Genomic DNA, 26,761 nt, shown 5'->3' with positions numbered 1-26,761 from the left:
TCTAGCCAGTCAAACATCTTGGTCTGAGGCAGAAAGGGCTCCTCAAAATAATAATACACAACCCTTTACCTCCTCCCTCCCCCGATCAGTTGCATTTTTGGTCTATTCTATTGAATTTGGATTTGTTTTAATGTTCATCTAGCAGGAAAATGTAGAAGAGAATTAGGGCAAATATCCATAAATACATCTAAAACTCTGAAAAGCTCTGATGCTAAAATGAGAAACATCACAAATCAGGATGCCAAAGAAAAATATTTAGAGATTTGTTTAATGTCCCTTTTTTGGTTTAAATGATGTATTAGATAATCATGGATTCTATTAATAATCAATATATTTTCAGCTCAGATAAACGTGTTTGGTTCCAGTGAAGCTTGATACCAAATAGTAGCTTATAGCACCTGGTCCATATAAGATCTGGGACAGTGCTTTCGGTTGCTTAATGCCAAGGCTGAGTAAGAACGACTGACAGGTTTGAGCTTGCTAAGCCTGTTCTTACTTAAAATGCATTCACACTGTCCGATGTATGTGATGGTCACTGGGTCGTAACCCAGGTCAGCTGAGGATGTAGCGTCTGTTCCAGTGACAGAGCGAGCCGTAAAGGTCAAAGGTTACACATTGAGTCGATGCATTTGTCACATTTATGTTTCATGTTTCTCCCGTCTGAAGGTTGCCCCTTTAAAGATGTTTTAAGATCCTGATTTCAAAAGCTTCAAATGTTCTAGATTTGGTTCAGTTGTTCGGGGGCACGATGTCACTTTGGATGTCATGGAAAGACCTTATCTGGGTCACAGCCGGTCAGGGAGCTCTTTAAAGGTCCACCAGGGAAAAATCTTATCTCAACCGTATTTAGTTTATCAGCACGTGAGTTCATCTGAAACCACAAGAACAGCGTTTAGCTTCTAGAACTGTGATAGAATTAGTCATAAAATCAACAAAAACATTAGGCTGGATCTACTCTAATCTGAAAATCTACAGAAAGCAACCTTTTGTGTTTGACTTTGAATGCAGAACCAACCTCAGTCTTTATTGTATTGTGTTCATGCACTGATTTATGGGTGGTGGCCGCGGTCTTCAAATCTTTGATGATCCCAGAACCGTTTGTCTCAATAGACAGTGAAGTAAAAGCCTCTTTGCAGTTTATGCATATAGGCTTACCTTTCATGACCTGCTATAGGGGTAGGGTTACACATGCAGTGTGTGGGAGAACATAAAGTAGGCCTTGTAAAAACTTCACTTTGGTGACAAGAAGAAAACATGGTTTTGCAAAAAAATTATATTTTAGACTTGGTGTACAAATGTATGAGAGGATGGAGATGCAAATATGTAAATTGAGAAACATGGCATCTTAAATGCATTTTTATATCCTAGCCTAAAAGCAAAAGTTTACATGGAGGTAAAGATAGCCAATAAGTTAAGGCATCAGAGGAAGATTAACTCACTTAGTAGTTTCCAAGCGCTTAAATTACGCAAACACTTCTCCTTTAACTCTCCACTGCAGCAGCAGGAGTTAAAACTCTTAGGAGAATTTGTCCGCTCTCTGCTCCACACTGGTCCTCTCTCCACGATTGGTGGGGGCCGCTGGTTTAAGCCAATGGGCAGGGCGCACCGCTAATGTCATTTCACCGTGACCGCCGAGCAGAGCAGCAGCACAGCGCACCGTGCGCCACTGGGATCACCGGGATGTGGTGACATGTGAAGTCAGACCAGATTCTCTCTCTCTCTCTCTCTGCAACTGCTCGTCTTCTATACACAGCAGTATCTGGGCTTCAAAGCTTATCGCTTTGCGCAGCTCTGGGTCCAGCTTCGCGGCACAGTGGTGCTCCCTCCTCCCGGGACTTTTTCATCTGATGCCAATGAGACGCAGCGTGAATCGCCTTTCTCGCTTCAGGAATATTGGTTCTGGACACTGGTTTTACTGAGACTGAACGCTTTGGAGGGTGAGTGGATCAAGTCAGTGTTGGTTTTCTGTCTTTGGACATTATTTCCACAGTGTTCATAATCTGTGGATTTGTTTGGCATACTTTAATTTCAAGTTTTACGCGTTGAAATTGCTCTAATTGGTACAGTTTGACCCACATTTTGTGCGTTTATAAGAAAAACAACAGCCCATATAACATCCCATCACTTCTAAGTAACACTACGGAGTTCGTAAACTGCTTGTGTCAGCTGAAAAACTCAACATATTGGATTTAATTAGCTCATCCTCTGCGCTTTAACGCAGCAGAGACACGTTGCGCGTGGAGCCACAGTGACTGTATTTGTCTACTGATGAAAAAAAAAAACTTCGTGGGGCTGGTGGGAGAGTGGGGAGTCCCCGGGGCCTCCAGATGTATGGACTCAGCTGTCGCCTGTCACTTTGGTGACAACTGGTCGGCGCTCCGTGACCGCTGCCTGTCCGCCACTGCAGGGCTCTATAGCTGTCAGGAGAGCTGTTGAGTGGTCACACACCCCGGCCAAATATACAGTAAGAGGAGTCACTTGCACTACCCTCATTTCTAACCGTGATGGATAATGTTAGAACCACTTACAATAACAAAGTAGGCATTTAAGCTCAAATTTAGCCCTGAAAAGTTTGATCGAAGTAAGGGAATACATCTGTCAACTTGCTTTTCATAACATTCTTCAGTCAGTGCTGACTCTCTCTACAGAATCTCCCAGGCAGCTTTTAAAAATGAGCCAAAGTGTTTTTTTTATGGTGCACAGATATGGTATAAAAGCTCCTGCAAGATGCTTGAAAAAACTCATCACTCATTGTCTCACAGTGAAAAAAAAGGTTTTTCTTTTCGGAGAACCATGACGGACAACATTTCCATACTCATCTGTGATCAAGTGTTAAAGCTACGAGTTATAGTAGAGCGGCCACTGTTACATTTAACCAAGAATGTCTAAAATGACATTTTGAATATCACCATGATCCATTAAGTCCTGTGCATGTCCTCTGAGGAGGGGATGGATGACCGAATGACAGACCTACCTGGTTCAGACTGAGTGAAACTGGCCTGAGATCTGTCACTATGGCCACAGCTGTCACAAACACATTGCTGCTGATCCTGGGACAGTTCAGCTGGAAGCCTGTTTGTCAGCTATAGGTGAGAGAGCAGGCCCTGGACATGTCTTCATCCATACGTTACATATCTAGATCGTGGAAGTGATTTTTTGGAAGAGGACAATTTAAGAAGTGGACGGAAAAAAATGATTATAAGTTGGAGCACTTTAACAGTCAAGAGGGAGATAAGCTGCACGATCTGCACCATTTCCATAATGTCACTTAAAAGTGTAGCTCACTGGGTCAAATATTACTCGGACATTCCCAGCAGCTTTTTTTCTGGTCACTTACATCTATGATTATAGCACTTTTAACATTTGCTCCAGACAGTGTCCAGTGCAGCCAGAAATACTGTGATTGTGTGAGATACAGTGGAGGGTAAGAGAGCGAGATAGAGAGAGAGAGAGAGAGAGAGAGAGCACAGAACCAAGGTGGTGGTGTCACCTAGTGGCTGGAATAGAGGTAGACGGCCTCACTGCCCAGGAGTCACAGAAACTGAACAGTAGCTTTGAGTTTCTGACCTGGACAACTTTACATTTTCATCCAAAGTAAATGTGAAGTTTGAAAGATGTGTTTCAGGTTTCATGTAGTCAGATTCAGCTGAGCATGAAGGCTGATTTAAACAATACTCAAGGCCTATGGTCTATTTATAGCATGTAGGTCTTAATCTGACATCCAGCACGTTCTGAAAAAGTTCTGTTTCCACATGATTTCTAATGAATGATGCACATGTATTCACTGTAAATGTTGTTTGATGTATTGCATATCCACAAATCTGGCTCTCATAATTCGCAGCTGTACTTATTTAATGTTTAGATGATCTTACAGGCAAGACATGTGGGGGAGATTTGAGCTGAGCTTGTATTTTCAGTGATCCACTGCAGGTGAGAATTCTCTGTGATGATTTAAGTTATTTATAGACGTAATGATTTAAGATTTTTTTGTTGCAGCCGCTCGTGTCAAATGGCGTTGGTTCACATCTCATTTCCAAAGCCTCTGAGGAAATCGTGGGTATTAATAGAATCAAACGACTTTAAAAAAAAAAGAAAACGTTCTGTTCTAGATTGTGTGTGAAGGGGAAATAAAAACCACTGGCCTTATCGTCATTTTTCTTGGACGCAGCAATGGAAAAAGTCCAGATTCTCCTCGCCTCAGTGTGTTTGATTGCTCACTTAGTAAATGTGGATCATGTTAATGGTTTATTTTAGCACCAAAGTGCATTGTTATAAAACTGGAGGATTTAGGATTGGGCAGCAGATATACAGACAGGTCTGTGTTTTTGTTTGAGTGGTTCCAAGATGCAGCTTTCAACTTGAGAAACTAGCTATGACATTAGCTCACTTAGTGCCCGGCAAGACGGGTGGAGGTGGAGACAAATTGCAGACATGAAGCCGGCCTCAGACATAAACAGTGCAGCATGTTGTGGTGTGTGCGTGTCTTTTGTCTTAGACTACCTTGTGGGACACATTTCAGACTAAAAAGCAGTCATTTAGGACAGGTGGTCCAATTGGAGACATGCATGTAGCATAAAACCTGTGGCTTCACTTTAGAAAAGGCAGATTTGTGGATCAGTGGTTAAGGTTAAGCTTTGGGTAAATCTCCAGGAAGTGAACATAAGTCCCCTAAAGGTGAACATTGTGTGTGTGAGTGTGTTTGTATGAGATGGACAGAGACAAAGTGTCCACCTCTCTGTGTGTATAGCCTCTCTAGGTGTCGGGAGAGTGCAAGCATTTGTGGCAGACACCCGGCTGAGTGCGAATGAGCAGAATATAAGTCCCAGTGCCCGTCTGTATATGTTTTCCACTGTTGATTTAAAAGCCCAGTACCAGTGAAATGTACACAGAGGCCTGTTTGTGCGAAGCTAGAATGAATCACCCTCGCGTCCGTGTAAATCGCCTGCAAGCCAAACACTCTGGCAGCCTTTTATCCCCCAGACGTGGTCCAGCTCACCGCAGCGGCCAGGCTAAAAGCAGAGCGGGACAGGGCCGTGTGTTGTGAGGAGCTGTCAGAGGAGGCCAGTCTTTCATGGCTCTGGACGGGGAGATGTGGCACGGAGTTGGGCCGCCATAGATAAGCTCCAGAGAGCAGAGCTCCCGTCGACTGTAAACTGTTTGTGGTAGGTTGGCAGGAGGCTGGATGAAATATGGCTTGTTTGAACGCTGGTGGTCCCAGAAATCTGCGGGCACTGGGCCTGGGCTGAATGGACGGTGGCCTGGACGGTCAAATTCAGGGCACTGTTACACTGCGGTCTGTGGATGCTGCTGTCTGTGGGAGAGATTATAACCTTTGTGCCCGCCATGTGGTTAAAGTCCCTCGTCAGTAACTTTCAAACGTGTATATGAGAGTCAGTGGGATGTGCTTGAAGCGGTGGCACACATTGGATCCACATGCTCTGCATTACTCTAAAGTGATTAAAGGTAGTTAGCGATTTTGCGCCTGCAGGCACTACTCGGTTTATTAGGGAGCTGCAGGATGATGTTAGAGGAAAACAGTTTTTGGCTCACACACTGGATTTTAGTGCCCCGGCAGATCTCTCGTAACCACACAGCATAATTGCGGGACCGACCACGAGACCACCGCGATGATGAAAGCCGTACTCGACACACATGTTTCATTATCACCACCATGTATAGACATGATGCTCGGCTCTGAATGAATACTGGATAATAACCACGGCGCAGTGCTGCAGAGGTGCTTATTACAAACATGCCTGTCTTTGATAAAGGGGAATAACACATGTTAAGACGGCAAATGTCAGCGGCTTTAGCGATGGAGCTGCTGGAGACTTGTTCTGACCCTACCTGACACAAACATGGCTGTCTGCAGGAGGGCGTGTTTGTCTCTCCGTCCCTCCACATCTACAGGGATCCATCCAAACAATCACAGCATCACAGGGCTAGAAGCGAAAGAAAACACATTACCCTGAGATAGTCATTAAAAAGCCCAGCTCGTTTCCCCGGCACACAACAGGGGATTCAGTTAAAGCTTTCCGGACCCTTGGCTGGAAAAATGTAAAATCCCCCCCCCCCCCCCTCTCTTGCTTTCTCCCCTTCCTGTGGCTCTTGTTCCTCCTGCCCTGTTGGCATTGTCACAGGGGTGGAGTCAGTGAGCGTGGATGATATGGAAAAGGTCAATGGGGTTTAAAAAATGGGCTCTGCAGGGCAAAAGGATTTTTGGAGGCTGAAAACAAAGGTATTTCCTGGGATTTTTTTCAGAGAGGTTACAGATGGTGGGGTCAGTCACTGGATATCAGCCAGAATATTCCTCTCAGAACATTTACTCATTAAAACCTTGAGCCTGTCATATTTTACTACCTCCATTAGTCAGGCTTGGAAACACATTGCAAAACAAGAGTAAGATTTTAGGCCAAACAATTACAAAATAGACAATTTAAGTCTAATAACTCACAAGTAAAATACATTATAAGAAGATAAACAGGAACACAAAGCATTTCCCCTCATTTTGCATATTTAAAGATTATTCATCCATCAAAAGTAGTGTGTGCTCTGTAAAACATTCGATTTTTATAAAGTGGATGTTTTATGTTTTATGTAATGAAACTCTACACTCCCTCCCATTTCAGTTGGACTCTGGTTTTGCTCCAGGGGTTTTGCACATTGACAGAATTATTATGAATTTGATGTAGATATTAATTTTATTCTGAACCAGTGTTGGGGCCGCTTATCAACATCCAGTTCAAGTTGCTTCCAAATCATTGACAACTGAAGTTCTGATAAGAGACATGTTTTGGTTATTCTTATCGTTTGCTCAAATCTGGAGTCTGGAACCAATGTGAATCTAAATACATTCCTGGTTCAGCAGGATTTAACTTTCTCGTGTGTGAGACAAACTGAAAACAGTAAAATTACCTTCATGCAAAGACAAAATGTCCATCTAAGTTAGTCATACAGTGTGATTGAAGTCCACGGGTGTAGTTTTATTTCCTTAAAATCATCTAAAGCTGGATTATATGACTCAAATAGAAATAAGGGCAAAGCAGTGAGCACTCAAGTTGTAAAAGGAAAGAAAAATAAATGTATGTAATATTTCTTTCTTACAAAATACTGTTTACGCCTCATGATTGTTTACGACCACCTATATCAGCTCAATATACAATGTTTTTGCTTTAATTTTGGTTTTTATTGTTGTGCAAAAAACTACAAACTACATTTGATAAAGTGAATTGGAATCTGAATCAATACAATGTAAACAAATCATTTTAAAGTTTGTATTCAAATAAATGTAACAAAACTTGTTCAAACTCATTTAAGAGCCTATTTGGCTTCTTAGTTCTTTTTCATTGACATCACTACCTACTGTATTTTAAAACACCGACATGTTATCTTTGTTGGTCTCTCAGATTATAACATTGTATTTAAATGCTTTTTTTTACAATACATTTGTCTCTTATATTGGTTTATTGCATGTGAAATGTACAGTGAGGTTGACAGCTATTATTAAGTTATGTTTAGGATTTGGGAAACTTTAATCTGTTATACACAGCAGAAACGTATTATTCTTATCATCATCTGAGAATAGTAAGCCCAGTAAAGATAGATGTTGTAGCACAATACAAAGATGGGTCAATATTGACAAAGGCCAGCTGAGGACATGTCTTGCAGAGCAGCAGCCTGAGGCCCACAATGGTCCCACTGAGCCGACACAGAAACAGTTAATTTGGCCACAACAACCTGACGGCAGCTCCTAGTGAGAGGCCAGTTGAAAGAGCTGGGCTTTTGTTTGCTATGCTCCCACTGTCTTCCTGTTAGGGGCTGGGCTCCCAAAGAAAACAAGAGCAGTGGCTCACCAGATGTGCACATCTGTGCACGCGTCTCGTCCGCAGGCAAACAGACACATACTTGACTATAACAAGGGAGAAAGTTTTATGATACTGTTAAGGAATAAAAATGCAGCTCAGATTTTATGGGGAGAATTATTATTTTTGAAAACACAAACATTGTGTGCCCCCACTCACATGTTCCTTTATGCTGGCTGGAAGTGGTTTGGTGTCATTAGTGACCTCAGTTCTAGCAGCTCCAAAAATAACACACTGGTGAGGACCCAAACAGATGCATTACATGTGACGTTTCTAAGAATAAGCGCTGCCCTCGAGGACTGGTATCCTTAATGTAGGAGGGTGATAAGCAGCCAGTTGTGTCCTTTTTTCCATTCTACACAAACATTCTGCCAATACACACACACAAAGATCTCAGACACTAATGGCTCAATGTCAGGCCTGTATATCAGTGAAACCAAGGCCTACTGAGGGCTCCAGATTCCTTAGACCTTAGTACAGACAAACGGACTCACACAAACACGCCTCAAATTTACATAGTTATCTTCCAGTCAACTCAAGTTTTAAGAGCCACTGCAGCCTACCGCCTTACATACAAATAAAAGAAACAAGGGAAAGCATTGAGGGAAAGAATTTCACACAGTGAGTTTTACACATTTCAATTTTGGGAAAATAAGAGCACTGGTTTTGGATCAGTGCTCAGTATCAACAGAAACTGAAGTGACGTACTAGAGATAGCATTGAGAGAACAGAAGTAGTTAAAAATAAGTATTAGCTCTATATTTGAGAATCCTTATAGCAGACGTTTGTCTTAACTCTGATCATTGATCTGAATAAAGTTGACAACACACCCACACATACTTACAGTACATGGACCAAGCAAAGGTTACTGCAAATTGACTTGAATTTGTTATTATTTCTCTCATGTTTCTATCATCATATAAACCAAAAAACTTGTTGAAATGTTGGAACAGTCAAATTATAATCAAGTACTAAATTCAACTCGTTGCCTATTACATGCTGCCATTCTATTATCCCATCCAATTTACAACTACAAAGCAACTATGTCACAGCGATTCATCTATAAACAATATGTCCAATGTATTAACCTTTACGTTGAAGCCAAAGAGGAAGAGAGAGAAACTTAATGTTGCAAACAGATGCATAGATATTTAGACGTAACCTCCCCTCCCAACATATATGACCTTCATACATGCAAACCATCTTTATCCTTTTCAGAAATGTAAACACATGAGGCAAATATTTTGCATCCAGTCACGTCTCCTCAGCTAGGACTAAACATCCAGTGGTCCGTCTCATAACGAAAGTCAGTCTAGGACTTTTTTTTCCTTCTGTACATTTGAATGTGAGTCACATGAGGAGGTGAAAGGGTCAACAACATCAGAGCAACAGGGAGCCTTACAGGGCAGATCATTGGGCCTCTCCTCTGGTCTTTCTGATGTTTTTACTACCACCTTAATGACTTAAATTGTGTCCAATTAAGCAGATCTGGAAAGAAGCATCCCCGCTCCGAGTTCCCTCTATGCTGTGGCATCGGAGCATGTGTTTAATTAGAACGCTCTAAAAAGACTGTAACGGAGTGTTTCTCCTGGAATGTTAATCATTAGTGGGATCCTGACTGAGCAGCTCTTAACTGTTTTAGAGTATTGTTGGATTCCATGGTTTGCCTTTTGAAGCCGTGCGGCTCAGGAAAATGCTTCCACGTGTGGGAATTACCAACTTTTTCTTCTTTTTTTTTAGGACTGCATCCTTTCCTTCTACAATGAATTGCTCGTAGCACTCTGGGCCCGAGTATATTGGCTGTTTTGTTACGGTGGGCTCATTCGTGTGTCCGTTTGAGCCCGAGGCTGCAAACACAGGAAATAGTTTTCTTGCCATATGAGGGATATGCTGTTTAACTTTGGGGAGAAAAGCCCAGATGTGTGTGACGTGTGAGGTTTTAAATGCTTGTGCGAGTTAGACTCTCTGAAAGTGTGAGGTCATAAGCTTAAAATTCAGTCTAAAGGTCACAAGTGTTGAACCTGGACATTGATGGGGCGCTGTTCCAACCGGAGTGATCAAACCTTTTCACCTCACGTGAAAATGGATGCATGGAAAACTTGACAGCTTCCGATTCGTGGGGGAAATATAAAAGTTTTTTTGAAGAAATTTAAAAAATGATGGTGAAAACAGAGTCGTGTGGGCTGGATTTATTGGCTTAAGGTGTTAGTGGGGCTGTTTTGTAATTCAACATCTATATTCATCCCAGTTTGTCCATGGAGACCACACATGACAGGCTTTGGCCTTTGCTGATCCAGTGCTTTTGTCAGCACAAGTGTGCAGTGTAAGAGCAGCCCATTCATCCTTGGCCCGCTCTGTGCGTAGACAGCCACAGGCTTTTGTTGAGTTATAGTGTCCTCAAATAAAGGGGCTTCCTCCCTTTAACAGCCCCGGGAGCTCTGTTGCTCCACTTCCCATTGTTCCCAATGAGGTCCGGCTTTTACAACTAGGTGAGAGGATGTCAAATTGAGGGTGAAATATGACCTGTCCAGATCGTACATCTCTGCAATGTTTAGAAAAGTGGTTAGCGAGCAGTGTACTTATGACAAGGTGAAGAAACCACCAGTGTGCTGACACCAGGCTTTGTTTGGCAGAGACATGTCGCGTAATACAGGTTGCTTTATGGAAACCGGACATTCATGTTGTGTTACATCATGTGCAACACTACAGGGCTACAGTAAATTACCTGAAGCAGAAATAAATAGGTAGACAAGTAAGATGTTCACTGATTGTTTCCATGTAACCATTAAAACTGACATCATCTACTTAATAATTGTGCTGGTTTTATACGATACCATTACAAACTGTAATCTAATAATTAAATACAGACAGTTTGTTTATAGACTCGAGCTTTGTGACCTTTTTTGTTTGGTAAGTTGGAAAATTAGATTTTCAGTCAGAGTTGAAAAGTACAAATGTAACAATATCTCATTACCAATTGAGGCCAATAAACTGCAAATTCTTTTTGTTTTCATTTTGATTTCCCCTATTCAGTGCTCTTGAGAACCACATGACCTTAGAAAGGTCAAGTGTCAAGTGAGTAGATATTGCTCTTTAATTTTTTACAAATGTCTTTTGTCAGAAACTAAGCTCAGATCTAAGCTTTTGCCTGGGCTGCCTCCAATGTGTCAGAGTGAAACAGTAAAGAGGGGTTATGTGAGGGTTATAGGGCTAACAAGCCCACAGTCTGACCTGAGTTTGTCAGCGCCAATCTAGCTAAGTCAATATCAATGCGCTGACTGCTCCACCAGTTGACCTTTTCCTCCCTCTTTCAAGGCGTAAAAAGGATTGTTGTTACAGTAGAGTGATAGGCTTTTATTGGCCTTTATAACTGAGGCTTTTGTTGGGCCTGTGTCCTGCTAATACCCGTTGGCAAGTCATTTAAACCCTGAGAATGCCTACTTTTTATAAGCAAGCTCACACACCAGTGAGAGCTATTCTCAACAATGGTCATCAATAAGTAAGTTGGAGACTGACCCTCCCTTTGCCCCCTTGGTACCCCAATTTATGATGTCGGAGGACCAAATTTGACTCATTTAAATAGATTACGCGAGGCTTTAATTTAAGATAGAGTCCCTCTCTGAACAATCTTACACATCAGGTTCTCGTCTTAACCGTGAGATTACGTCGGGTTCAGCTTTGACTAGATGCCTTATTTTATGGGTCTTCTTCCTCAAGGACATGTTTAGACCAGAGAAGAATGCAGCTTTATTGTTTAGTGGGTGTTGGTACTGACGACGCTCATCCCTGTCCTGTTATTGTCAGGGCATGCTGGTCATGGACTACCTCGTTGCTTGCACAGAGGGGTGTTTTTTCTTCTTTTACAGCAGTGAGAAGGTGTAGACCAGGTGTGAGGTGCTGTTCAGGTCATTGTGGCTATGACAGGGGAATGGGCTGTAAAGCCCCAGGGCCATAGATTTATGGGTCATCTGGTGCTCTCTAAGGTCAAGGGTCAGGGATGCATGACTTGTCCATCTTTATATTATTCAACTATCTATGGGGAACCTTGAACTGTGCAGCCTGCTGCTTCTAACTATGGAGTCGTGCAAACTCATACTGATTTTCAGAATGCTGTTATTCTTAACAACTAGAGAGACTAAAGATAATCCACAGATGTCTTTAAATAGTTTGCCAAATCTTACCTCATCGGCTGAGGCCATTGTTTCGCTACTTTAGTGTAAGAAGTCCTCACATTTGAACAATGTTTAACTTAAATTAAGCTAAACTCTTTTAGGAAGGGCTTTGTCAAAATCTTGCAGGGAATAAACATGCTGCTCATCTTGCAACTATTATGAACAGTTCTGTTCCCTCATAGTGCTGTGGCCAAATACAGTCTGCAGCCTTTGTCCAGGTTAGTTTACCATCTTAGCTTTGCATTTCATTAATGCCTCCCCCTTCCAGGACAGGATGCTGTGTTGTCCCTCCCCTCTAAGACTTGCTAATGGAGCAGGGTGCTGGGTCTTTTGGACTAGCACAAAGGCCTGAAGTTTGCTGTAAAAGGGTGCCTCTCCTCCCTGGCCTTGGCTGCTACAATGGCATTGTCCGCTCACCCACACACACATAAACAGTACATGCGTCCTGCAGAATAAAAGCACATCAGCTTCTATTTCCATTGGTTTATTCATTTATATGATTCCATTTGGACAAAACTCAAAGCTGCATATTATTTTAAATGTGAATAACAGGCACCATACATTGCCCACAGTGTGATATATCAGCACATAATGGTGTGAATGTGAAGTGAGTGATCACGCTGAGGATGGGGGAAAGTGACAGTCAGATGCTGTCAGTCATGCAGAGTGTGTAGATAAGAGTGGTCATGTTTTGCTCTTCTGTTCTGACTGGCATTTTGATTACACAACATGTGCTGACTAGAATGTCTAATGACCAGTTAGTGCAGCAGAACATCATTGTCTACATGCAAAGTTCCACATATCAGCTGATAGGTGGAATTTGAATATCCTGTGGCTGTGGGCTAAATGGTAAATTTGACAGTGCTTGTTCCACATTTAGTGTTATTAAAAGATATATTTGTCAAACTATTTAGTTGCATCCACTACACAATCGTGATAATCTTCCTGCAGCCCGTTATATCGGCCCCCATAGTGTAAATGCTTCTTGCATGTGTTCAAGTTCACAGAATCACACCCTGACGTCATTGCCACAAAATTAAACAGCTGCTAAAATGTTTTTCAAAGAAAGCAATTTTAGCTGTTTAATAGATTCCTTGCTTCCCAGTAAAATGTTCCACTGCTTTGTTTTACAGTCTTAAAAGTATGTTAAACCTCCTCAACAAAACCTCACAGTGAAAAGGATAAACTTGCATTTATCCAAGAACAGTTGTGTTCGCTGTAAAGCACGTCCTTTTGAGAGACAGTAATACTTTGACATTGCAACCAAACAACCACAAAAGGATGCAAAAAGGTGCAACTGTCCAGGATTTGACCTGAACTGTCACTTTTGTTTTCTGAGGCAACAGGAAGAGAATCATGCTTTGACATTCCTTGAGAGGTGAAGGAGAGGTAGAGGTCAACTGTGTCCTTCCAAAGGAGTTTCAAAGGATGAGTCGTTGCATTTGGGTTTCAAAGAACATGTCTGTAATTTAAGCTCCTGTTTTTCTAGTACATGATAAAGGCAAAGAGAAAGCCTGGATATAAGCTACTATTAGGTTTGTTTTAAAGTTTGTTTAAAAAAAAATTATATTCTCGTCATATAGGTTTGTAGAATAAAGATAAATAGAAATGAATTGAAGTCAAAATGCCTAGTATAAGTGTGCAGCACCCGGTTGAGATATACATATTCTGATTGTAGTAAACTAGTCCAGAACATAGAGATATTTACTTTACTATGATAGGAAAAAAAGAAAAGCAGCAGATCATCACATCTCAGAATAGGGAACTAGTGGGATTATGGCTTTTAAAATGCATTATCAAAATAGTTGCTGATGATTCTGACTTGGGTTCTGTGTGTTTTTTTTGTTGCGGTTCTATTTAGCTATTTTGTTGAACCTTACATTTAAAATATCACTTTACATTTGTCCATAATATGGTTACATGTCCATTTTGTAACAAAGTTGAGCTGTACAATGTTTGAAGCTTAACCCTCACACAGATAATGTTGGGCTGATAAAAGCAGATTTGTGGTTGTGTAGGATTTCTGTGATTTATATGTTGAAGGCCTGACATCTAGTCTCGGTTAGACTTGCTGACATCCTATGTAGTTAGAGTGGAGGTTTATGTGAGGCCGAGCCAGGATGTTGTAGATGTACAAAGGGATAAATAAAGCATCTTTTGTTCACTCAAACCAGCAGCCACTATGTAATCATAAAGCCATAGTTTGCAAACAACTCTCTAACGTGGGGACATTTTGGGGTGCAAAAAAAAGAGGGACAACCACCAGATAAACCAAATCCTGACTTTAACAGCCACCAACTTTCCCACATCTCTGAGCTGTTGATGGGAAAAGAAGAATGTCATGTGAAAGCTGTTGTGGATACGAGGTGGTCGGTGTGGTAAAACGAGCTCTGCCATCACTGATGTGCTACTTAAAAGTGCAGTTCCTGTGAACTGGGGCTCTACCGGTGGTTCTCATTTAGGAGCATATGTTTAAAGTATGAGGGGAGGGTCGGCAGAGGAGAGACGCCTCACTCTTCCATACCCTGCGGTGACTGGCTGCTCGGAGGTTAAGGGGGCGGGCTGAGGTTAAGAGGGGAGGAATGGTTAGTGAGAGAGACGAAGGAGGGATGACCATCTGGTTGAGATCCTCCATGTACATGCACGCGCACACACCCCTCTTAACACTAACTCCCACGCACTCAGACAGACATCTCCCTGACTTTTTACAGCCTCAGCTTTGATATGGGCTGTTACTGTGCTGACAGCTCGGTTAGAGGAGGCTGACTGCTTCTGTCCTGGAATCAGAGCTCTGAGGATCTTGCACAGACATGGAGCCCAGAGGCTGGTGAGGAATCTAGGACTGGATATAGTGGTGATCAGATCCTTTTTCTGCCCACCTCAGGAGACTTGGCCTACACTGAGGTAAGACCTGCAGGGAAATGACTGAGAATGACATAATTAGGTTTCTCAAAGGAATGGGCTTTGGTTGTAGTGAAGCGGGAAAAAAAAGTTTTGATTGAAGAAGTGGGGATGTACATGTACATGGAATCCTTTGGATTGCTTAGTTTAATTGGTGGAAGATTTAATTATTATTAACAGTATGGCATTATTTACAAGACATTCAGCATAGTAGAATAGAATAGAGTAGAATGCCTTTAATGTCATCACACAATGAAGCATGGCGAAATTACAGCAGCTACCACTGAAAGGTGCATTTTTGTAAAAAAAATTAAATATAACAATCAAAATAAACATGTTTACAGGACTTTAAAAACTATACAACATAGTGCAAAAAGAGGTGCAAGAGGAGGTAGTTGTGGTTTGATTATAGTGCAAAAGTAGGTAGTTGTGGTTGGATTGTATAAGAGTTATTTTATGGATAGTAAAGTTAGAGATGAAACTGTGCAACTTCTCATTTATAAGTGAAAGTCTTTTCTTTAGAGGTAGTTTTCTTCCAATTAAGGTGAAAAGGTGTGAGTAGTCTCCTACCCTGCAAACTGAATCTACAGGGATTAAGATGTGTTCTATGTCTGCTACGTGACAGCAGCATGTGTATGTGGAGTCATAGTTCAGTCTGGCGCATGCAGGTGGCCTCCCTAGTGCAGATCCCTGTGGGGATGTCACTCCCATCCATTTGGGCTTGAAAAAACACTCCATGCCACGAAAGCAGGCCTCTGGAAGTTCACCAAACTCTTGTAGCACCTGAAAACTGCCTAAACCAAGCAATACTCTCTGGTCTGACTTTCAAACAGATTGGATTCAAACATCTCCTCCCCCAGTGTTGTTTTTTTTAGTTCCTGGTTTACTTATGCTGAGTTGGTTTATATAATCTTTAATCATAGGTTTAACCCCAAACACTGGTTTAGGTAGGCATGTGAGGCTGCTGGCTTACACAACGATCTAATTGTTTAACAAGTCTGATCCGGCCATCAGGTTTTGTTTCATTTTAAACATTAAGTGCCAACAGTTGACAGGGAGTTGTTGACACTGGTCATATGAAGATATTTATAGGTGCAGGGAGCAATAATTTGCTGTATTTTTCTGCAGTTAAGACATATCATGTCTGACACAAGAAAGAAACTAAGTTTTCTGAGTTCAAGCTAAAGTGGGCAGGGAAAATCTTGTTTTTCTCTTTAACTAGAGCCGATCCTGCATTGCTGAGCTTGCAGGAGCCAAGTTAAACATGTTGGGCCGGTCCAAACTGACAGAGAGCACAGTGTTGGGTTGTGTGCATGTCCATCATCCACCTTCTAGAGGAATATAGACAGTAATTCAGACCAGAGGCTGCTTATTTTTCCTGTGCACTCTCTCAGGGGTTGTTAAGTCATGGCTCCACTGTCTGGAGTTTAAGGGACTTGGGTTGTTGAATACTCTTTTAAATATCACTGGTTTATCAGAGGTTTATATTCCTTAAAGTGATAAACAAGATTACACTATAGTTAACACAGGATCCTGTATCTAAGTGTGTTCCTTAATGAATCAAGTTTGCACCCACTCATTCTTTGAGCCTCTTACAGGGTAGAGGTTTTCTGGGTAACAAAACTGTGTCATTGTGCACTTTTTTCCCCTGAGACACAGACCTCTTCATTCATTCTACATACATGTGGGAGGCTTTAAAATCTTCATTCACTGAAAACCTTTCAAGGCGAGGATGTGTTTGAGCTTCCCTCTTTCACCTGCCTTGACTTACATTTCCCTTTTGTCGAACAAGACAAATTAAAATTTTAAACATGTCACTCACCCCATTTTAGCCTCAACCTGATAACAACCCCACTACCCTCTGGCCCTCTGTGGGCAGATCAGTCAGATATGCAGGCCTAGAGCTCCCAAATCCATGTTAACAAGCACCTTTACAAAAGAGTGAGAGGCTGTTAAACATTCAGGACTGCAGGGGTCTGGCTAGTGGGAGGAGGGCAGGGCAGGGGGAGTGGAACAGTGAGAGGGGAGAGTTTAAAGAGCAAATCTCACAAACCATAGGTCCCTTGTTGGAAGAAAACCTTTAAAAGCCAGCACAAGTGATGAGTCAGTGAGTTGGCAAGTCAGTGTAAGCATGGTTAAGTTAGTTGGCTCAGTGATTCTGTCATTCAAAAAGTTAAGGAAGCGTTCTGGGCAAAGTCAGAGGAAATGAGCTGCACGACATCCAAAAGGAAAAATTAGCATGCGAGCAGATGTGGTTGTATGAGAAGAGTCTTTGCCTAACACCAAGCTGTGTACATCCTGTATTCCCCTTTGCGAGCTTGGCTGAAGTTCAAGCCCAACATTCCTATGAGTCAGGTTTGGCTGTGTGAGACATCCTCACCGAGACTTGGCCAGCACGTGAAAGCAAACATCTTTTTAAGAAATGTAGTGCATGAGTGAGTCTATGCCTGATAAAATGTGAGGCTGGGACGTTGGTGTGTGTTGGCTCCTGACTGAACCTGCCTATAGTTAGCCATCTCCCACGTGAAACTCTAGCTTCTCTCAAACAAGGCCACATTTTTGCAAGTTATTTTGGTCTCATTTGAAAGTCAATATAGAACAAGAGAGTGTCTTATTTGTCTCCCTGCTCTCTCGTCTGAAGACAGGTTATCTGGGTTTGAGGGCTTTAACTGTCATGGAAATGGAGATAACACACCACATCTTCGGGAGAGAGAAAAGGAGATAAACAGGATCTTGATGGAACAAGTATTCAGTGGATTCCTCCACAATGGCACAATTGTTCAGAGAAGCAGAGGCATTTTAATGGGACATGTCATAAGCCAATCCACCTGACTTGACACTTTGTGATACAATGGAGTTACAAATAAAAAAAAAAAAAACATGAATCCATTGAAGTGCCACCACTGATTGTCTCTGAAGGCTCAGTATGTATGGGGGCATGCCAGCAGTTGGCAGGGATGAGGCCATAGGGGATGACCTGTCCTTGGGGAAGATTAGTTGAAATTAATAGTCACTAGATGTCAGGCATGAAGTGTGTGGAGGGTTAAGGACAGTCTGGCTTTCTGCTATCTCAGAGAGGGTCATCACTTAACAAAAAGCAGGGTACACGAGCATACAGCATAATCTGACATGGCATTTCTGATATTATGATTGTGGACAAGCATAGCCTATGGTGGCTCACTGCAGTCCATGTTTTTCAGCAAAATGTATGTATTCACTCTTCATGTATCAATAGGAGCTGCACATGCGCAAGGCAACCAGGCCTATATATCATTCAAGGGGAGAGCGCAGATCTCCAAGCCCCTTTACTGTTACCCCTGTGTTCAAAGGCTGCATTTGAGTGTCTAGTTTTCTCAGCTGTCTCTCAGCGGCCCTTGTTGCCCCTTGCCAGCCATAGGGGGTAGAGGCTATGGGGGAGGTGGTGTAAGGACCAGGCTGCTGGACACTGGCTGGGCTCCCATTTGATCTCAGTTAGAGCCCCTGGCCTGTGAGAAATGACCACAACTGGACACACATTCATCATCTCCATGTCTGCTTTGTACTACTGCAGCTTAAGAAGTGAATATATTGGGTTTTAGGAGTGATGTGGCCAATGGCTAATGGTTTTTCATAACTAGAAGGTTTTGGTTCCCAAACTAAGGGAACAAAATTCCTATTTTTACATTGAAAAAGAAGTACATAGAGCAAGTTACACTTGACAATCAAGCCTTAATAATCATTACATTCTATTTTACCCATCTATACACTGGTATATTATAATTGTATCTGTATTTCTACTTGAGTGCCATCACATCTGCAAATGTGTGGTTAAGTACAAATGCATTTGTGACAATTTCCACCACACACGTAGTGTGTGTCTTTGATCTCCTAGATCTATCGTTTCTTCTGTTGCATTGTCAGTGTCCAGCCGAGTATCAGTCACCCCATCCTTCCCTCACCAAGTACTTCACCTGTCTGGCATTGCTCTGTCCATCTTAGAGATGAAAGGATGATCAGACACTCAATGTGGCAGGTTGGAAAACAAACAGTCCAAAGAAAAAAGGGAGATGAATGGAGAGACCAAGCTTGAGGACATTCTCCATATGTTGGTCCTGTCTTGAAGCGAGGCTTGTGTTTATACAGACCTAATGCTCAACTGATCAAGTCAGCATCAGTTCCCATGTGGTCGCTCCTCTCAAGACAAAGCAGTCTAAAAGGTTAACTCAATCACACCAAAGCTCCGTAGATAAGGTGAAAGAACCAGTCTCTAGTGTTCTTACTTTTGTGTTGGTGGCAAACTAAATTACAGTGTGAGAAAGGAACACAAAGTCTGTGCAACATTCCCCAAGACTAGCCATACATATAAGAAACTCTGAATTCACTCTGTGTATTTATGAATAGCCAAACTGCTTGTTACTGTCACTATAATGAGATCGGACGTCACCTCGTGAAGCTTTGGGAATTTCCTAATGGCCTCTATATCCTCAAAAGCCACATGAGGAGGGCACATGTTTAACTTCCACCACAATAGCAGTGAAAGGGTATAGTTATTTTTACGAGTGCTTTATGAAGTAAACACATCACTAGAATTGAACCGAGAAAAACTTGCTCAGATACAGTAATGGCCTTTTGAAGGGGGGTGTGAGCCTCATGAAAGTGACGGTGATGGTGTGATTCAGCTGGTGGTTAACCTTCAGTGGAATCACACTGACATGAGAGAAGCGGATTAGATGGAGTGAGGATAGCATTATGTGGGCACTGGCTGATGTAATGGCTGATTAACCAAAATTTCATCTTCTTGTCACTCCAATCCTCTCTCTGCTTATTGTCATCACTCCAAATTTTTTTCTTTGTTTTCCTCATCCTTACATTTTTTACTTTGTCTGTCTAGTAAAAAGAGAGCCTGATGAGCCTGGCGAGTGCAGCATTGTCGGCGTCTGGCTTCCCGGGTGGGGCACGCCAGCGAGACTTGATGATGGAGCAGAAAGTCAGTAAGCTGACGTCTGGCTTCCAACGCAGCTCCACCTCCGATGATGACTCAGGCTGTGCTCTGGAAGAGTATGCCTGGGTACCACCTGGCCTTAGGCCTGAACAGGTGAGAAAAACATAGCTTACAGACTATTCTTTTAGTTATTGTCAATGAAATTCAAAAAAGTGTTATGAGCTGAGTTTAAACAAGCATTAGTTTGGTTATTGTTCTCTTTAGCTATTGTATCCATTTCATTGGTTCATGAATCAATCCCCTAATCACAAAAATGAATCATGGTGTATCCTCTGGACAGAGAATAAAAACAGCTCTGACCTGATTCTAACTCCCTTATAGCCCATTTGCCTGGCCCAGATAAATTCTGTTCAGTTCTTAACTGAGTAACATACCAACTTAAGTCTCTGGATAATGGAACCTATGGGACAGAAACATATTTCATAAAGCTTTTGCTTGGTCCCTTTGTTTGAGGCAGATTTGACAGGCTTTACCAGTCGGCCACTAAAGGGCAGGATGTGTACTTTTATTTACAAACTGCGGCATTGGCAAAGTCTGCTTGTGATTATCAAGTTCTCTGTTAGAAGAAGAACTTGGTGGGTTGAGCTTAGTGCTTCTGGCGGGATCAGGAATCAAGGGGAAGTCCTTTAACAAGCCTTCATCTCCACAAACACAGGCAGGACTGTTAGCTGTGTCCGCAGGGCAGCCAGTGTGATATGGCACTTTTCCAATTCGTCTTCACTCCTTATTTCTCTCTTGCCACGATTCTCTCCATCCACCTTCCCTTGTTAAACAACACGTATGGAAGCAATGTGGGGGTGGTGGGGAAGAAGAGATGGGTTTGCAGCAGCAGAAAACTTTAAAGCCCGAACATGCAGGGCCTTTTGTTTGGAAAATGCACAGGTCAACTGTAATGCCTTTACTGCAGCTGTTACCCTGAATAGGTCATGTATTATTGTTCATCATTACAGTGAAGAAACACTGGGTGATAGCTGACTGTTCCCCAGCCCCTAAGGAGCTGGATGAGGGCTAATAGCAGCATGAAAATGTGCATAATTTACGGTGGGGGGGGGGCAAACGTTGGGTTGATTGTCAGGGTAAATGGCTGTTAACCCCCCCTCTAGACGGCCAAAGCTGCAGGAAGCCCCACTAACACACAAGACAAGCACATCCCACCTCTTTATCTGGCTGGCTGTAATAGCCCCTCCCTCATAAAGTTTAGTTTCCAGTGGCTAGCCCCAAGGGTCAAAGTGCCACAACAACAGGCTGCTTTGTCCTGTCCTGAGACAAGCATATGACTGGAAAAATACAGCCTTTAAACCAATTTGACCTGTTGACCTGTTTGGACTTGTTTTAGTACAGAATTAAATTATTTCTTCAGTTTCTTCATAACCAACGAGCACTACTGCTTTATGTTGTCTTTTAGAAATAAAGCTGATGGGGGTTAGAAAAATCTCCTTTTGATTCCACAAACTAAGTCGTCCATACATCTTTTACAGAGCTGTCCCAGAATGTGTCTCTTCACAAATGAATGTGCCGGTTCTTCGGTTTCTTAAGAACATTTGGTCCTCAGAGATATGGGCTGCTCTATCCAAGACAATATAATATATGCTGTGATTGGATAAATGAAAGTTTGGGTTTTGCAAAACAAAACAAAACAAACAATATTTTCAAGATTGATTACTCCACATTCTTAACAATAAATTATTTGGAATGAGTTTCAGTTTGGTTGTGTGGGGAATCATTAAATCTTCCAGCTTAAATAAAATATAGTTTTTTGCCTCATGACTTTTGCCTTACTCTCACTATGTTTGTATTTTTTAAGTCTTTCCAGAAAAGTTACCAGATCCTAGTTACCTAGTCTTGATGCTTTCTAATTTTACCTTGTGTCATATGGTGTGTTTGAGTGCTTAATCGCCTTACTTCATGCTATTATTCAGGTCCAGTTGTATTTCTCCTGTCTGCCTGAGGATAAGATCCCCTATGTCAACAGTCCAGGAGAGAAGTTCAGAATCAAGCAGCTCCTCTATCAACTGCCACCCCATGATAATGAGGTGAGAATATTTTGAGTGCATGGTTGTAAATGACATGGGGTATCAGTATATTATTTCTGTCAAGCTGTAAGAGAGATCCACACTAGCTGGATCTGTTGCTGCCAGCTAAACCCACAGCATTAGAAAAACTTTGAGATTTCCATGCCATCCCACTAATGTGAGCCCTTGGCATTCATGTTGACATCACATTGGGGGATTTTTGTTCCACAATCGTGTAGACATGTAGTGTGGGCACAATGTGACTTTTGACTTGATGATTTTATGATGTTTGCTGGGAGCCCCCACCAATGGGATTCCTGTCATAGCAGTGGTTTTTACGAGGAGTGCTCAGCAGGCAACAGGGATGCTGGCTGAAAGAGGTTTTATGTGATGCCACCACCACAGTGGCACCACAGTTCAACTTGGCTGTCTTTCCTCCTTTGTTGCCCGTCCTCTTGGTTTCATTCTAAACACAGGCCTTGTTTGTGTAAACGTCTGCTTTCCCTCTTGTTAGGGCTTTGGAAACATCAAAAAGGCCTGTTGTAAAAATGAGATTCTCAATCAGGGACCGTGGGTGGAGATATGTTGGGGGGTGTAGAAAGGGCAAGCTGGGGTCAAGAGTTGGCTTTGTTCAGTATACTTTGGTATGTACTCTGCCCACTTATACACACCAAAGTTCGTCACCTTTATTAGAGGTCTTTCAGTTTGATCCTCCAAAGGGCATCATTTGAAAAGGTCACTTAAACTATTCATATCCCACCCAGCAAGTTGTTTTTTAATAGAGACCCTGAAAGGATGGGATCACCTCTATTACTGACGATCAATTGTAACACTGGCCAACTTTTTAACCATAACTTATCACCTTCATTTCCAGGTGCGTTACTGCCAGTCCCTCAGCGAGGAGGAGAAGAAGGAGCTACATATGTTCAGTGTCCAGAGGAAGAAGGAAGCTCTGGGGAGGGGTACAATAAAGCTGCTGCCCCGGAATCTTCTGAACAGCCTTTGTGAGCATGTATGTTCCCAGTTTTACATGTATTATTTACAACTGTATAGATTGGAGAGGACTGAAACAATAACAATGGTATGATGTTGTACTGAATTAAAGGATCAACATATTCTTCCAAAATTCCAAAACCATTCTTCAACTCTTTATTGAAAATTTGCTGCCTGTTCTCTGTGAGTCTTCTCCATGGGTATTGAACTAATCTTTATCCAGTTTTAACTAAAACCCAGAGGGAAAGATGACATAAATATCTCAGCCATGCTATTTAAGAGATCTCTAAACACAAGCTGGATTTTAGTAACCTGTACTGTGCAGCCGAGCGTGGCTCCGTAAAACGTTTCATTCAGAATTTACAATAATCATTGAGCAGCCAAAGGATGCCTATAAACCTTGTCAAAACATAGTCCCACTGATATAGATCTTTACAAGAAACAAATACTTTCTCCGAGGTATTTTTCTCATGTTTTCTTTGATGAACTGATTTGAAAAGTACACACATGCAGATGAGCCACACATTAACCATACAAACAAACTTGGAAGCCATATTTCTGTGGATTTTGTGCAAATTCAGTGATTTCAGAGTGTTATAATCAATCGTGTCTGCATTTTACAGTGCGGTGAAAACATCAATGGTGGAGAAATGGCAGTGCTTGCCTCAAGGGTGGGGCCTGGTCTGTGCTGGCACCCTGCATGCTTTGCCTGCTTCACATGTAGAGAACAGCTGGTAGATTTGATCTACTTCTACCATGATGGAAAGATCCACTGTGGAAGGCACCATGCTGAGCTCCTAAAACCACGCTGCTCAGCCTGCGACGAGGTAAAACCACAAGACTGATATATAAAGTAAAAAAACAAGATAGTTGGGGAAAACGTCCAGTCTTAAGTTTATGGTTTTTCTTATTTCTTTTGGGATAGCACCTACATTTATTTTACTTCCCCGCTGACTTGAATAAATTAAACAACAATATATCATGTAGATCGATGACAATCAGAAAGGCAAAAGATGTCAGTTCTGTCTCATACAATGAAAATTTTTGTCAACAGATTATTTTTGCTGATGAGTGCACAGAGGCAGAGGGGCGCCACTGGCACATGAAGCACTTCTCCTGTTTTGAATGTGAGACAATTCTGGGGGGGCAGCGCTACATCATGAAGGATGGAAGACCGTACTGCTGTGGCTGCTTTGAGTCTCTCTATGCAGAGTATTGTGAGGCTTGTGGAGAACACATTGGTAAGACAGTGATTTTTTTGGGTTAAAGTTAAACACCTGTCATGAATGCCTAGCCTTTAGATTCGTTTCGCTAACCATCTCAACACTTCCCCTTTTTCAGGCGTTGATCATGCCCAAATGACCTATGATGGGCTTCATTGGCATGCCACTGAGAGCTGCTTCAGCTGTGCCCAGTGTAAGAGTTCTCTACTGGGATGCCCCTTTCTGCCACACCAGGGTCATATTTACTGCTCCAAGAACTGCAGTCTTGGGGAAGATGTACATGCCTCTGACTCCTCCGACTCTGCATTCCAGTCAGCACGCTCACGTGAATCCAGACGCAGTGTTCGCATGGGCAAAAGCAGTCGCTCGGCTGATCAATGCAGACAGTCACTCCTCTTCTCACCTTCTGCCAACTATAAGTTCCCTGGCTTCAGTGGAAATGCTGATGACACCCTGACCAACAAGCTGGCCCACATGAACTTATCCGATGAGCATTTTTGGAGAGGACGTGGTGAGGAGACTGAGGCACCTGAGGACCAAGAGGAGGAGTGGGCTGAGCATGAAGACTACATGACTCAGCTGTTATTAAAGTTTGGAGAGCACGGGGTCTTTCAGCAAGCCAATGATTCCAGACCGACAGATTTCTGGATAGCTGAAAAGGATGCAAAGTTGAAGCAGGAATCTACTACAGCTGGTGGCGGCAGTGGAGGAGGAAGGGGCAGTCTGGCCAGTAAGAAGTACCAGGCTGACATGTACTGGGCCCAGTCACAGGATGGGCTAGGGGACTCAGCCTATGGTAGTCACCCGGGCCCAGCAAGCAGCAGAAAAATCCAGGAGTTGGAGCTGGATCATGGGGCTGGAGGAGGCTTCCAAGGAGAGGAGCCAAGATGGTACAATGACTCTTTGGAGTGTATCACAGATGAGTTTAAGAAAACAGATCAGAGTGTCAGAGACTCCATGGACTCACTGGCTCTCTCCAATATAACAGGTGAGTAGACATGACATGATCAGGTATTAGAAAATTATCTTTTATCTGTTAGCAATGTTGTTAAAACAGATTCTTGAGTCCATGAGCAAACATTTTATATATTTTTTTCTCTCCTCTCCAGGGGCCTCAGTAGATGGTGATAGTAGAGATAGACCTTTGGTTTATTCCTTGCAAGGATTCCATGAACTGGAAACAGAAGACTGTGAGAAAAGCAGTAATATGGGCACCCTCAACTCTTCTATGTTACACAGAAGTGCAAATTCCCTGAAGAGCCTTGTATTTGAGCAGGAGGAGGTGGAGGAAATTGTTCCAGAGGAGGAGGTGGTGGCTCTGCCAGTGGACAGTCCCAAACCTCAGGTCCCTGCAATCAGAAGGACACGTTCACAGTCTAGGCCTCAGCAGGTCAAATTCTCTGATGATGTGGTTGACAATGGTCATTATTGTGATCTCCCAGTGCGTCAACCCCCCATGAGTGAACGGACTCGAAGGAGAGTGTACCACTTTGAGGAACAGGGCCAGGGACTTCAATCTGGCCGACCCCATCATCACCACCACAGGAGACGCCGCAGTCGCAAGTCACGCTCGGACAATGCTCTTAACCTTCTGCCCAAGGAGAGGGCCCAGATGAGCTACAAAGTGGACCAAAGAGGGAACAGCATTGGCCCTAATGGGCACCAAGCCATCCATGGCCGACCAAGTCCTTCTGCTTTGTCCGACTGTGGGCAACAAGGCCCAGCCATGGGGAGGTTCTTGGGGCTGTATGGGGATGATGATGATTGGTGCTCCACATGCTCATCTTCTTCCTCTGATTCTGAGGAGGAGGGCTTTTTCCTGGGTCAACCCATTCCTCAGCCTAGGCCCCATAGACACTACTACGCTGATGACTTGCCCAGCCCTGTGGTAGGCATGTCTTCCTCTCCTTATGGCCAATGGACTAAGTCCAAAAAGAAAAAAGGACACAAGGGGAAAAACTGTATCCTTTCATAGGCTTTCTTTACTCACTTATCCTCAGCTTTGGATAATGCTGACATACACCTGTCACTGCTTGCTATTAAATGCTTCAGAGGACTCAATTCACCAAGGTGTTTGTGTAAGACACAAGTCCCCATACTAATTTTTCATAGGTGTTCACTTCTGTAGCATAACAACCTGCAAGTAAGACAGTATTTGAGAGTAATGTATATTTATAAAGCACCATCTGAACTGTAACAGTGCAGATATAAATGTATATATTGTAGAAAAAAAGGCTATTTTTTTATACCCTTACGTTAATGGCAGGCTCTGTACCAAAATGCCTTAAACATTTAATTATGGTAAATGGTACAGAGACATTTTCCATGAGGGTATCAGAAATGTAATGGCAAATTGACTCTGACCCAAGCTCTTCAAATGTGTTTTGTTCCAGGCTTGTGCACCGCAAACATATTAAGAGAAACACTGAGTGTATTAAAAGGCCTGGTTGAGTGGTGTATTTATGGTTCACTATATCATAAGCAAATCATTGTAATCTGTATAAATGTACAAACTGGAATATAAGGCTAAGATAGATGATAATTGTAATAAAAATATCTATATATCTTGGTTGGTGTTGTTTTTTCATGTGCAAAAGTATTGAATTGAAATATAAAA

General features: G+C 42.4%; 1 protein-coding gene across 2 annotated transcripts; it reads left to right on the top strand.

Annotated features, from left to right (window-relative positions):
* Window positions 1-1,613: 1,613 nt before the first annotated feature.
* prickle1a (prickle homolog 1a) lies at window positions 1,614-26,713 on the top strand. Of its 2 annotated transcripts, none has more exons than XM_020079386.2 (8): window positions 1,614-1,937; window positions 19,806-20,009; window positions 21,836-21,949; window positions 22,803-22,940; window positions 23,545-23,748; window positions 23,976-24,162; window positions 24,263-25,132; window positions 25,254-26,713. In XM_020079386.2, the coding sequence occupies exons 2-8, from the start codon at window positions 19,821-19,823 to the stop codon at window positions 26,117-26,119; spliced, it is 2,568 nt and encodes an 855-aa protein (XP_019934945.2). In that variant the 5' UTR covers window positions 1,614-1,937; window positions 19,806-19,820; the 3' UTR covers window positions 26,120-26,713. The 2 variants fall into 2 exon arrangements, with proteins under 2 accessions (XP_019934945.2, XP_019934944.2); XM_020079385.2 differs by lacking the exon at window positions 1,614-1,937 and adding an exon at window positions 14,799-14,938 and having other exon boundaries at window positions 25,254-26,252.
* The last annotated feature ends 48 nt before the right edge of the window (window positions 26,714-26,761 follow it).

This window comes from Paralichthys olivaceus, chromosome 7, assembly GCF_024713975.1.
Source record: "Paralichthys olivaceus isolate ysfri-2021 chromosome 7, ASM2471397v2, whole genome shotgun sequence".
NCBI classification, from domain to species: Eukaryota; Metazoa; Chordata; class Actinopteri; order Pleuronectiformes; family Paralichthyidae; genus Paralichthys; species Paralichthys olivaceus.
This window is presented reverse-complemented; position numbering and strand designations above follow the sequence as displayed.

Bases quoted from the DNA above. Each gene is read 5' to 3' on its own strand.
- prickle1a (XM_020079386.2), top strand. From the start codon at position 19,821: ATGAGCCTGGCGAGTGCAGCATTGTCGGCGTCTGGCTTCCCGGGTGGG. The intron at 21,950-22,802 runs GTGAGAATATTT...CTTCATTTCCAG, and splicing joins TGCCACCCCATGATAATGAG to GTGCGTTACTGCCAGTCCCT. The intron at 24,163-24,262 runs GTAAGACAGTGA...CCCCTTTTTCAG, and splicing joins GGCTTGTGGAGAACACATTG to GCGTTGATCATGCCCAAATG.